Source organism: Pseudophryne corroboree, chromosome 3 (assembly GCF_028390025.1).
Source record: "Pseudophryne corroboree isolate aPseCor3 chromosome 3, aPseCor3.hap2, whole genome shotgun sequence".
NCBI lineage: Eukaryota > Metazoa > Chordata > Amphibia > Anura > Myobatrachidae > Pseudophryne > Pseudophryne corroboree.
The window spans coordinates 455,110,773-455,123,671 of record NC_086446.1 but is presented as its reverse complement, the minus strand read 5'-3'; the positions used below and the strand labels follow the sequence as shown (position 1 = coordinate 455,123,671).

Genomic DNA, 12,899 nt, shown 5'->3' with positions numbered 1-12,899 from the left:
TTCCTCACATAGACATGATGGTGTCCCGCCTCAACAAGAAACTTCGGAGGTATTGTGCCAGGTCAAGGGACCCTCAGGCAGTAGCGGTGGATGCCCTGGTGACACCATGGGTGTTTTAGTCGGTCTATGTATTCCCCCCAAAATATTGAGAATCATAAGACAACAAAGAGTGAAAACCATACTCATTGTTCCAGATTGGCCTCGAAGGGCCTGGTATTCAGATCTTCAGGAGATGCTCACAGAAGATCCGTGGCCTCTTCCTCTCAGGGAGGACCTGTTGCAACAAGGGCCCTGCGTGTTCCAAGACTTACCGCGGTTACGTTTGACGGCATGGCGGTTGAACGCAGAATCCTAGCTGGGAAAGGTATTCTGGAGGAAGTCATCCCTACTCTGATAAAGGCTAGGAAGGAGGTGACGGCGAAACATTATCACCGTATCTGGAGGAAGTATGTATCTTGGTGTGAAGCCATGAAGGCTCCTACGGAAGATTTCCATCTGGGCCGTTTTCTCCACTTTCTTCAGACAGGAGTGGATATGGGCCTAAAATTAGGCTCCATTAAGGTACAGATTTCGGCCCTGTCTATTTTCTTTCAGAAGTAATTGGCTTCTCTTCCGGAAGTCCAGACTTTCGTAAAGGGAGTGTTGCACATCCAGCCTCCTTTTGTGCCCCCAGTGGCACCAAGGGACCTTAACGTGGTGTTACGGTTCCTGAAGTCTCACTGGTTTGAACCTCTTCAAACGGTTGAATTAACATTTCTCACTTGGAAGGTGGTCATGTTGTTGGCCTTGGCATCTGCAAGGCGGGTGTCTGAATTGGCGGCCTTGTCTCACAAGAGCCCCTATTTGATTTTCCATGTGGATAGGGCAGAGTTGAGTACTCGTCCTCAATTTTTGCCTAAGGTGGTTTCTTCATTTCATATGAACCAACCTATTGTGGTGCCTGTGGCTACGGATGACTTGGAGGATTCCACGTCCCTGTATGTAGTCAGGGCCTTAAAAATCTATGTAGCCAGGACGGCTCGAGTTAGGAAAACAGAAGCACTGTTTGTCCTGTATGCAGCCAACAAAGTTGGCGCTCCTGCTTCGAAGCAAACTATTGCTCGCTGGATCTGTAACACGATTCAGCAGGCTCATTGTACGGCAGGATTGCCGTTACCAAATTCGGTAAAGGCCCATTCCACTAGGAAGGTGGGCTCTTCTTGGGCGGCTGCCCGAGGCGTCTCGGCTTTACAGCTTTGCCGAGCTGCTACATGGTCGGGTTCAAACACTTTTGCAAAGTTCTATAAGTTTGATACCCTGGCTGATGAGGACCTTGCGTTTGCTCAGACGGTGCTGCAGAGTCGTCCGCACTCTCCCGCCCGGTCTGGAGCTTTGGTATAAACCCCATGGTCCTTACGGAGTCCCCAGCATCCTCTAGGACGTAAGAGAAAATAAGATTTTAAACCTACCGGTAAATCTTTTTCTCCTAGTCCGTAGAGGATGCTGGGCCCCCGTCCCAGTGCGGACATATTTCGGCAAGGCTTGTATATAGTTGTTGCTTACATAAGGGTTATGTTACAGTTGAGATCAGTCTTTAGCTGATACTGTTTTGTTCATACTGTTTACTGGTTGCGTATATTCCAGGTTATACGGCGTGGATGGTGTGGGCTGGTATGAATCTTGCCCTTAGATTAACAAAATCCTTTCCTCGTATTGTCCATCTCCTCTGGGCACAGTTTCTCTAACTGAGGTCTGGAGGAGGGGCATAGAGGGAGGAGCCAGTGCACACCCATTCTAAAATTCTTTATAGTGCCCATGTCTCCTGCGGAGCCCGTCTATACCCCATGGTCCTTACGGAGTCCCCAGCATCCTCTACGGACTAGGAGAAAAAGATTTACCGGTAGGTTTAAAATCTTATTTTAAAAAGCAGTAGTTTGTCTCTTGACAGGTTTAACTGCAGTTTATAGTGGCACTAATATTAAGTGGAAAACCTGGTGTGATTAGCACTGATTATTAGTGCTAAGGATGGCCACTTTGTAAAAAAAAAAAAAAGTGGCCCCTTCGATGGCAAAAGTATTCAACATTGGTCATAGACCATCAATGATTTTGAATGGTCGATGGTCATCCCTAATTAGTGCAGAAAATTTTAAAGGTCAAACTCACTGAGAAGCAATTCACCATTTCCTAAAAAATGCAGCTGACTGTCAATTTATAAAACTTAAGCTTAACACGGCAGCAGTATAGCTCTAGCTAGCCTATTCCATATGAAGGTAGGCCTCCTCACTTTAACCTCCTTACCTATTGGGAATGATGCAATTTCTAAATGGCACTAAACAAACAATTGTTAGATGCTATGTATAGAGATTTATTTTGCACACATGATTATTTTGACTACACACATTATAATGCATTTATTCAGCTTTGAAAACTTGCACTGAACATTTTGTACACTCCTATAGTCTATTGGGGATGTAGTTATGATCCCGTCGGACAGCATACTGACGCCGGGATCCCGGCCGCCAGAATGCCAGCAGGGGGTCCAGGATTATTCCCATTCGTGGGTGTCCACGATACCCATAGAGTGGCAATACAACCTGTGGCGAGCCACTGAGCCCATAAGGGGCTTCGTTGCTCTCGACCCCCTCCCGGCATTCTGGCAGGGCGGGATCACGGCGTTGGTATGCTGACCGTCGGGATCTCGGCCGCCGGTCACCTGATCCCAACACGTTTATTACGCTAGTAGGTTATAATTGAGCCAAATATTTTATCTCCAGTCCAGCAGAGCTGCTATCTGTGCGGAGTCGGGAGAAAAGCCTCCCTCAACGCTCCCATGGACAGAAAGACTTTCTGCCAGATGGGTCAGAAGTGCAGAATGAGAAGCTGCAGACATGCCGGTCAGAGCAGTGGGAACTGCTGGGAGAGGATCGTGTGGAGCGTCTGTAAGTAATAGGGAGAAATTACTATATTTGTGATTGTTTGTTTGATTATGGATGCTTAGAAAATAATCCATAAACTGCTTCAACCTGTAACCTTTCTTGGGATACTTGTAGCAGAATGCAGCAAAAAAACTTGCATCCCTTATATGATAAATTGGAACATCTATGTCTGCTACTCAAAAATGGCTGAGCTCAACTTAAGTCCCCCCATACTGTATATCAGCAATCATGAAAAAATAATTTGCAGATTCTGAGATTTTTTCTCTCCAGATTTAAAGATTCCCCAATCCACCAAACTGCGCCCAGATCACAGATATTTCTCTTACGTCCTAGAGGCTGCTGGGGACTCCGTAAGGACCATGGGGATAGACGGGCTCCGCAGGAGACATGGGCACTAAAAAAGAACTTTAGGTATGGGTGTGCACTGGCTCCTCCCTCTATGCCCCTCCTCCAGACCTCAGTTTAATACTGTGCCCAGAGGAGACTGGTTGCATTACAGGGAGCTCTCCTGAGTTTCCTGAAAAGAAAGTATTTTGTTAGGTTTTTATTTTTTAGGGAGCACTGCTGGCAACAGACTCCCTGCATCGTGGGACTGAGGGGAGAGAAACAGACCTGCTTTAACGTTAGGCTCTGTTTCTTAGGCTACTGGACACCATTAGCTCCAGAGGGAACGGAACGCAGGTCTCACCCTTGCCGTTCGTCCCGGAGCCGCGCCGCCGTCCTCCTCGCAGAGCCGGAAGATAGAAGCCGGGTGAGTATGTGAAGAAAGAAGACTTCAGAGGCGGCAGAAGACTTCAGTTCTTCATTGAGGTAACGCGCAACGGTAACGCTGCGCGCCATTGCTCCCACACAACACACACACGGCAGGCACTGTAAGGGTGCAGGGCACAGGGGGGGCGCCCTGGGCAGCAAAAATAACCCCCATAGCTGGCTTAAAATGATATATACAGACTGGGCACTGTATATATGAGATCCCCGGCCAGTTTTGAAAATTTTCAGCGGGACCGAAGCCCGCCGCTGAGGGGGCGGAGCTTGTTCCTCAGCACTCACCGGCGCCATTTTCTCCACAGCACACCGCTGAGAGGAAGCTCCCCGGACTCTCCCCTGCTTACACGGTGAAAGAGGGTTTTAAAGAAGGGGGGGGGGGGGCACATAATTTGGCACAGATAAGGATAAACAGCGCTATCTGGGTAAACATATTGTGTTTTTTTTCCTGGGTCATTAGCGCTGGGTGTGTGCTGGCATACTCTCTCTCTGTCTCTCCAAAGGGCCTTAAGGGGGAACTGTCTTCAGATAAGAGGATTCCCTGAGTGTGTGGTGTGTCGGTACGCGTGTGTCGGCATGTCTGAGGTAGAAGGCTCTCCTAGGGAGGAGGTGGAGCAAATGACTGTGGTGTCTCCGTCGGCAAAGCCGACACCAGACTGGTTGGATATGTGGAATATTTTTAGTGCTAATGTGAATTTAATGCACAAAAGGTTGGACAAAGCTGAGTCCAGGGAATGTACAGGGTGTCAAGCCCTGCCTGCCCCTATGTCACAGGGACCTTCGGGGTCTCAAAAGCGCCCACTATCCCAAATAGTAGACACTGATACCGACACGGATTCTGACTCCAGTGTCAACTACGATGATGCAAAGTTACAGCCAAAATTGGCTAAAAGTATTCAATATATGATTATTGCAATAAAAGATGTTTTGCATATCACAGAGGACCCCCCTGTCCCTGACACGAGGGTACACATGTATATAAAGAAAAGAAACCTGAGGTAACCTTTCCCCGTCTCATGAGCTGAACGAGTTATTTGAAAAGGCTTGGGAATCTCCATACAAAAAACTGCAGTTTCCCAAAAGGATTCAATGGCGCATCCTTTCCCGACTAAGGACAGGATACGGTGGGAATTCTCCCCAAGGGTGGACAAAGCGTTGACACGCTTATCCAAAAAGGTATCGCTGCCATCCCAAGATACGGCTACCCTCAGGGATCCTGCTGATCGCAAGCAGGACGCTACCTTGAAGTCCATTTACAAACATTCTGGTACCTTACTCAGACCGGCGATAGCGTCGGCTTGGGGCCCTCATTCCGAGTTGATCGGTCGCAAGGCGAATTTAGCAGAGTTGCTCACGCTAAGCCGCCGCCTACTGGGAGTGAATCTTAGCTTCTTAAAATTGCGACCGATGTATTCGCAATATTGCGATTACTAACTACTTAGCAGTTTCAGAGTAGCTTCAGACTTACTCTGCCTGTGCGATCAGTTCAGTGCTTGTCGTTCCTGGTTGACGTCACAAACACACCCAGCGTTCGCCCAGGCACTCCCACCGTTTCTCCGGCCACTCCTGCGTTTTTTCCGGAAACGGTAGCGTTTTCAGCCACACGCCCCTGAAACGCCGTGTTTCCGCCCAGTAACACCCATTTCCTGTCAATCACATTACGATCGCCGGAGCGAAGAAAAAGCCGTGAGTAAAAATACTTTCTTCATAGTAAAGTTACTTGGCGCAGTCGCAGTGCGAACTTTGCGCATGCGTACTAAGCGGATTTTCACTGCGATGCGATGAAAAAGAACGAGCGAACAACTCGGAATGAGGGCCTGGGTTTGTAGCGCTGTAATAGCGTGGACAGATACCTTATCGGCGGAAATTGATACCCTGGATAAGGATACCATTTTATTGACCCTGGGTCATATTAAAGATGCTGTCTTATATATGAGAGATGCTCAAAGAGACATTGGCCTACTGGGTTCTAGAGTCAACGCTATGGCGGTTTCTGCTAGACGAGTCCTATGGACCCGGCAATGGACAGGTGATGCCGACTCAAAGAGGCATATGGAGGTTTTACCTTACAGGGGTGAGGAATTGTTTGGGGAAGGTCTCTCGGACCTGGTTTCCACAGCTATGGCAGGTAAATCAAATTTTTTGCCTTATATTCCCTCACAGCCTAAGAAAGCGCCACATTATCAGATGCAATCCTTTCGGTCAAATAGAAACAAGAGAGTACGAGGATCGTCCTTTCTTGCCAGAGGTAAGGGCAGAGGGAAAAAGCTGCCTACCACAGCTAGTTCCCAGGAGCAGAAGTCCTCCCCGGCCTCTACAAAATCCACCGCATGACGCTGGGGCTCCGCTGAGGGAGTCCGCCCCAGTGGGGGCACGTCTTCGACTTTTCAGCCACATCTGGGTTCACTCACAGGTGGATCCCTGGGCAATAGAAATTGTTTCCCAGGGGTACAAGCTGGAATTCGAAGAGGTGCCTCCTCGCCGGTTTTTCAAATCGGCCCTGCCAGCTTATCCCCCAAAAAGGGAGGTAGTTTTAAATGCGATTCACAAATTGTGTCTTCAACAGGTGGTGGTCAAAGTTCTCCTGCTTCAACAAGGGAAGGGGTATTACTCAACCCTGTTTGTAGTCCCGAAACCGGACGGTTCGGTCAGACCCATTTTAAATTTAAAATCCTTGAACCTATACTTGAAAAGGTTCAAGTTCAAGATGGAATCGCTCAGAGTGATCATCGCCAGCCTAGAAGGGGGAGATTTTATGGTATCCCTGGACATAAAGGATGCATACCTTCATGTTCCCATTTATCCACCTCATCAGGCGTACCTGAGGTTTGCGGTACAGGAGTGTCATTACCAATTTCAGACGTTGCCGTTTGGGCTTTCCACGGCCCCGAGGATTTTCACCAAGGTAATGGCGGAGATGATGGTGCTCCTGCGCAAACAGGGTGTCACAATTATCCCGTACTTGGACGATCTCCTCATAAAAGCGAGATCACGAGAGCAGTTGTTGAACAGCGTGTCACTTTCGCTGAAGGTGTTGCAGCAACACGGCTGGATTCTCAATATCCCAAAGTCACAGTTGGTTCCTACGACTCGTTTGAACTTCTTAGACATGATTCTGGATACGGACCAGAAAAGGGTTTATCTTCCGATAGAAAAGGCCCAGGAACTCATGACTCTGGTCAGGTACCTATTGAAGCCAAAACAGGTGTCAGTGCATCACTGCACTCGAGTCCTAGGAAATATGATGGCGTCTTACGAGGCCATTCCCTTCGGCAGGTTCCATGCGAGGACTTTCCAATGGGACCTACTGGACAAGTGGTTCGGGTCACATCTACAGATTCATCAGTTGATCACCCTGTCCCCCAGGGCCAGGGTATCTCTCCTGTGGTGGCTGCAGAGTGCTCACCTTCTAGAGGGTCGCAGGTTCGGCATTCAGGATTGGATTCTGGTAACCACGGACGCGAGCCTCCGAGGTTGGGGAGCAGTCACACAGGGAAGAAACTTCCAAGGTCTTTGGTCAAGCCAGGAGACTTGTCTTCACATCACCGTCCTGGAGCTGAGTGCTATATACAACGCCCTTCGTCAAGCGGAGACGTTGCTTCGCGATCTACCGGTTCTGATTCAGTCAGACAACATCACCGCAGTGGCTCATGTAAACCGCCAAGGCGGCACAAGGAGCAGAGTGGCAATGACGGAAGCCACCAGGATTCTTCGCTGGGCGGAAAATCATGTAAACGCACTGTCAGCAGTGTTCATTCCGGGGGTGGACAACTGGGAAGCAGACTTCCTCAGCAGACACGATCTACATCCAGGAGAGTGGGGACTTCATCAGGAAGTCTTCGCACAGATTGCAAGTCAGTGGGGACTGCCCCAAATAGACATGATGGCGTCCCGCCTCAACAAAAAACTACAGAGGTATTGCGCCAGGTCAAGAGATCCTCAGGCGGTGGCAGTGGACGCCCTGGTGACACCGTGGGTGTTCCAGACGGTCTATGTGTTTCCTCCTCTTCCTCTCATCCCCAAGGTGTTGAGAATCATAAGAAAAAGAGGAGTACAGACAATTCTCATTGTTCCAGATTGGCCGCGAAGAGCCTGCTATCCGGATCTGCAGGAAATGCTCACAGAAGATCCGTGGCCTCTTCCTCTAAGACAGGACCTGTTGCAACAGGGGCCCAGTCTGTTCCAAAATAAATATCGCTCCGTGTGTACCCCCCTTTAGGATGTCAGAGTTGGTTTCTCAGTATCAAAAAATCCAACCTGACATCTTCACAGCAGTTGATCTTTCTGGGGTTTCTGTTCTTCAACAGTTGGTAGAAGGTGTTGTTGCTAGTGGAAAAATTCAGCTTGATTCAGGGGTTGGGAAATCTTTTTGGCTTGCAGACAGGCTTTGCATGAAGATCTTATGGAAAGCTGGTTTGTTCCTGCAAGTTTCACCAGCACACGACCATCCAACTTTTCAGACTCTCCTCAATAGTGCGTCTGGTGCTGCACTGCTAGGTGAGAGGTGGTAATCTCCATCTGGTATCAGACTGTAGTGATAACAGACAACCTGTGAGGGTTAGCACTATCCTTAAGTTCTGGTTGCAGGGTTTTTGTGCTCCAGAGACCTGAAAAGCTCCCCTTACTGGAAATGTGTTGGAGCATAAATTGGTCAACAGACACCAGTTCTGAACAGTGGCGGCTGTTAACCTGGGACTGCAGCACCCAAAACTAAAAGAGGGGAGCCATGGCCACCGCATCTCCAAAAGCTGACCAACACCATCAACTGGGGGTCAGCAGGAACATCAGCAAGCCCACTGGGGACCGCGCAGCACAGCAGCAGCCGAAAAGCCCACCACCAGTCTTCAGTGTCGGTACTTCCATACTGGATTATTTTTCTCTAACGTCCTAGTGGATACTGGGGAATGTACTTTAGTACTGTGGCATATAGATCGGGTCCATTGGAGCCTGGCACTTTAAGAATTAACTAGTGTGTGCTGGCTCCTTCCCTCTATGCCCCTCCTAGCAGACTCAGTTTAGAAAATGTGCCCAAGTAGCCTTCTCTGGGAGCTCCAGAGAGTTTTTTCTTCAGACTTTGTTAGTTTGTTTTTTTCAGGCAGCACTGGTTGGCAACCAGTCTGTCTGCGTCGTGGGACTTAGGGGGGGGAACCGAACCAAGTTAATAATAGAGTTAATGGTTCGTATCCCCGCTGACAGGGCACTAAGCTCCTGAGGTGCTGTTTCTCAAACTCCCAGAGTGTGAGCCCACGCCGGCAGTATGACGCCACCCCTAACAGATGCCGAAGACAGACGCGGTGCGGTGAGTGTTACACTGGGGTCTCGGTTAGCGGGTCGCTGGTGACAATTGTGGCATAAGGGCGCTGTGATCACGGGCCACAAGCTGTGGTTCCCACTGCGAACCCACACTGGCTAATGACGAACAGGGGGATTATTTCTCTGTTTTTTACACATTTTGCACAGTGGAAGCCAGTATAATCTTCTAGGGACCGGGTGCCATTGAGGGGGCGGGGCTTCCCAGAGAGCAGGATCAGAGGCTGGAAGGCGCCATTTCCTGCTGCTGCTGACTACAGGCTGCACGCTGACACTGCTCCTCCAGAGGCCACTGTACTGGTATCAGGGGGTCTCATATGAAGGCGGGAGCATTTATTCAGCGGTTACACCACTGTGCACATTACATTCAAATAAATATACCCAGCGGAGCTTTGCTTTGGGCAGTGGTATTGTGTGCTGGTCCCAATCCTCTCTATGTCACTCCATACAGGGCTGTCCTGGGTTGCTGTGTATGTACACTAACTGTGTTGTTATTACACTGTGTTGCTTATTAACTCTGTATTTTTTGCTGTAAGAATGTCTGCGAAAAATGTAACACTAAGTTTACACCTTCCTCACAGGGATCTTTACTGTGTACCCAGTGTTCTCTGCCTTCACAAGGCAGTGCTATGCAGGAACCTGAATGGTTAGAATCATTCAAAACAATGATTACTGATATTAATACTGAGTTAGCTACGGCTAAGCGTGAAAGGCAGACCCTAAAACAGTCTATGAAGGATTTCCTAGTTAAGTTTGCTGACCACAGACAGGCTCCTCAGCCCCCTCTGGTGGTCTCTCATAGACGCACGCTTCCACAGGAACTCCAGTCTGACTCTGAGCCTGACTTGCTGGAGTTGGATGAGGCAGAGCTGGATATTTCTTTGTCCCCTGGAATTGAGGCCCTAATTTATGCCAGAGGCAGAGCCTGAAGAGGAATTATATTTTAATGTAAAGCCAAAATCCTCTGTCACCTTTCCTGTTTCAAAGGAGCTAAACTCCCTGTCTTAAGGAGGCGTGGGTAAACCCTGACAAATTCATTATCCCTAAACTGTAACTGACTTCCTTTCCCTTTCCCGCAGAGGAAAGTTTGGGAAAATCCCCCATCAGTGGATACTTCAGTGTCCAGGCTGTCACGTAAAATTGTACTGCCTGTACCTGGGGCTATCTCTCTCAAAGACCCAGCTGACTGTAAAATTGAGACTACACTCAAATCAATTTATACTGCAGTGTGCGTAGCTCAACGGCCCACTATTGCTTGCGGCTGGATTTCTAGGGCCATGCTTAAATGGTCTGAAAATATAGTGAGTGGGTTTGACTCCCTGCCCCAGGGGGAGATCATTACCCTACTTCAACATATCCAGGATGCGGCTAACTTTGAGTGAAGCTGTTAAGGAATTATGTCTCATCAATGGCCGTACTACGGCTATGGCGGTCTCGGCCCGCAGGGCTCTGTGGCTGCGACAATAGTCAGCAGATGCGGATTCCAAAAAAGGTGTAGAAAACCTTCTTTTCTCTTACGTCCTAGAGGATGCTGGGGTTCACATTAGTACCATGGGGTATAGATGGGTCCACTAGGAGCCATGGGGAGTTTAATAGTGTGGGCTGGCTCATCCCTCTATGCCCCTCCTACCAGACTCCATTTAGAAAATGTGCCCGGAGGAGCCAGTCACAGCTAGGGGAGCTCCATAGAAGTTTTTCTAGTTTTCTTATTTTTATTAGAGTTAGGCACAGGGAGGCTGCTGGCAACAGCCTCCCTGCTTCGGGGGACTTAGAGGGGGGAGTAGTGTCCAGCCCTATGAGGTTAATGGCCACTAGCTCCGCTGACAGGACACTGAGCTCCTGAGGGTGACCACTCGCTCCCACAGCACTGCCGCCGCCCCCTAACAGAGCCAGAAGACGTCGGTGGTGAGTTGGACACCGGTGACCCGACAAGCGGGGATCCGGTAAGAATGGCGGAATCAGGGTGGGAGCGCAGCGCTGAAGCTGCGCTCCAGAGGGCTCAGAGGTACAGAGTGCGGCGCTGTAAGGGGCGCCCTGGGCCAGCGCAAACACCCTTACACTGGTCACAGCAGCTATCAGGGACACTGTACAACTGCTAGCAACGTTTACCTTAGGCCAGTATAATCTCTAGAAGTGCGGGAAGATGCGCCATTTTAGGGGGCGGAGCTTCTCCTCGGAACGGATCCAGCACTCACCAGCGCCATTTTCTCCCTGCAGATCACACTACAGAGACGCTGACAGGGAGCGCTGACCCTCCACATAACTCCAGCTATCCTCTGCGGTACCAGGGGGTTATAGAAGGGGGGGGGGGGGGGGGGGGGGGAGTGTTATTCACATTACTGTGTAGTCTATTAAGGTTGCACAGTCAGCACCAGGCATTTATTATATAACTGTCTACTGGGGCGCTGTGTGGGCTGGCTCCATAACTCTGTGTCTCTCTGAAGGTACTTGGGGGAAACTGAGTCTGACCTTTTCCTGTGTGTGTGTGTGTGTGTGTGTGTGTGTGTGTGTGTGTGTGTGTGCTATATATATCTCACATTACCATGTCCAGGGACTTTGTAAATTGTGCTGCAGAGTATGTATCTTCTCCAGAAGAGTCTATTCCATGTACTCAGAAATGTAATACACTGTCTCAGCCCTCTGAACCTGAACCCAAGTGGATGGTTTCTATTAAGGGTATGATATCCAAGATTTCATCTAGGATAGCTCATTATGAGACTGAAACACAGGTTTTAAAACAATCTGTGGAGGTTTTGACGTATTCAACTCCCACTACTTCATCTAAGTCCCCTGGTATATGCCCCCAAAAGTGTACTCTTACCTAGGTAATGCAAGTCGAGACGGATACCGACTCTGATACAGGTGACGGTGATGGGGACATACTGCGGGGGGAGGCATCCCTTGCTAAAGGGGTGCAGCTAATGACTGAAGCCATTTGGGATGTTTTACACATTACTGACAAGGTACCTGAACAGGTCGAGGAGGCTTTCTTTACAGACAATAAGAAAGTCTCCCTTACCTTTCCTGCGTCTAGGGAATTAAACGCAATATTTGAAAAATCCTGGGAAAACCCAGAGAAAAAATTCCAGATCCCAAAGAGAGTTCTGGTTGCTTTTCCTTTCCCTGAAGAGGATAGGAAAAAGTGTGAAAACCCACCTATAGTAGACGCTACTGTTTCTAGATTGTCTAAAAAGGTGGTTTTACCTGTCCCTGGGTCTACCACTTTGAAAGAACTGGCAGACCGCAAGATTGAGACCAAGCTCAAATCCATATACACTGCTTCTGGCGTGGCGCTTAGGCCCACTATTGCTTGTGCATGGATTTCTAAAGCCATAGTAAAGTGGTCAGGCACGTTACTAGAGGATTTAGATACTATGGATAGAAGTGACATTGAAATGGTTTTTACGTCATATACAGGATTCTGCGGATTTCATGGTGGAGGACATGAAGGACCTTGGTAATCTGACTGCACGGACGTCTTTCATGGCTGTCTCGGCACGTAGGGGACACTGGCTGCGCCAATGGTCTGCGGATGTGGAATCCAAGAAAAGTGTGGAGAACCTACCCTACACAGGTCAGGCTCTATTTGGGGACGCTTTGGATGCGTGGATCTCCATGGCAACCGCGGTTAAGTCAGCCTTTCTTCCCTCAGCCGCTCCGACGCCTAAGAAATCCTTTTCTGCGTCTGCAATGCAGTCCTCCACCTTCTTCAGAGGTGGTTGGGGTAAATACAGAAAACCTACACCGACAGGTTCCCAGGAACAGAAGTCGGGCTCTGTTTCCTCAAAATCCTCAGCATGACGGTGGACCTCCCAGCCTGGAGGTCGGGCAGGTGGGAGCACGTCTACGAAATTTCAGTCAGGTTTGGGCGTCCTCAGGCCTGGACCCCTGGGTTCAAGATATTGTATC

At 49.1% G+C, this 12,899-nt stretch overlaps 1 protein-coding gene across 2 annotated transcripts in view; it reads left to right on the top strand.

Moving 5' to 3' along the window:
• The window catches only part of TSEN54 (tRNA splicing endonuclease subunit 54), a 46,677-nt gene that overhangs the window by 8,242 nt on the left and 25,536 nt on the right, over positions 1–12,899 (top strand). For both annotated transcript variants that reach the window (XM_063960617.1, XM_063960616.1), the window contains exon 2: positions 2,754–2,918. In XM_063960617.1, the coding sequence (XP_063816687.1) occupies positions 2,754–2,918 (165 nt within the window). The remainder of the gene's footprint in view (positions 1–2,753; positions 2,919–12,899) is intronic.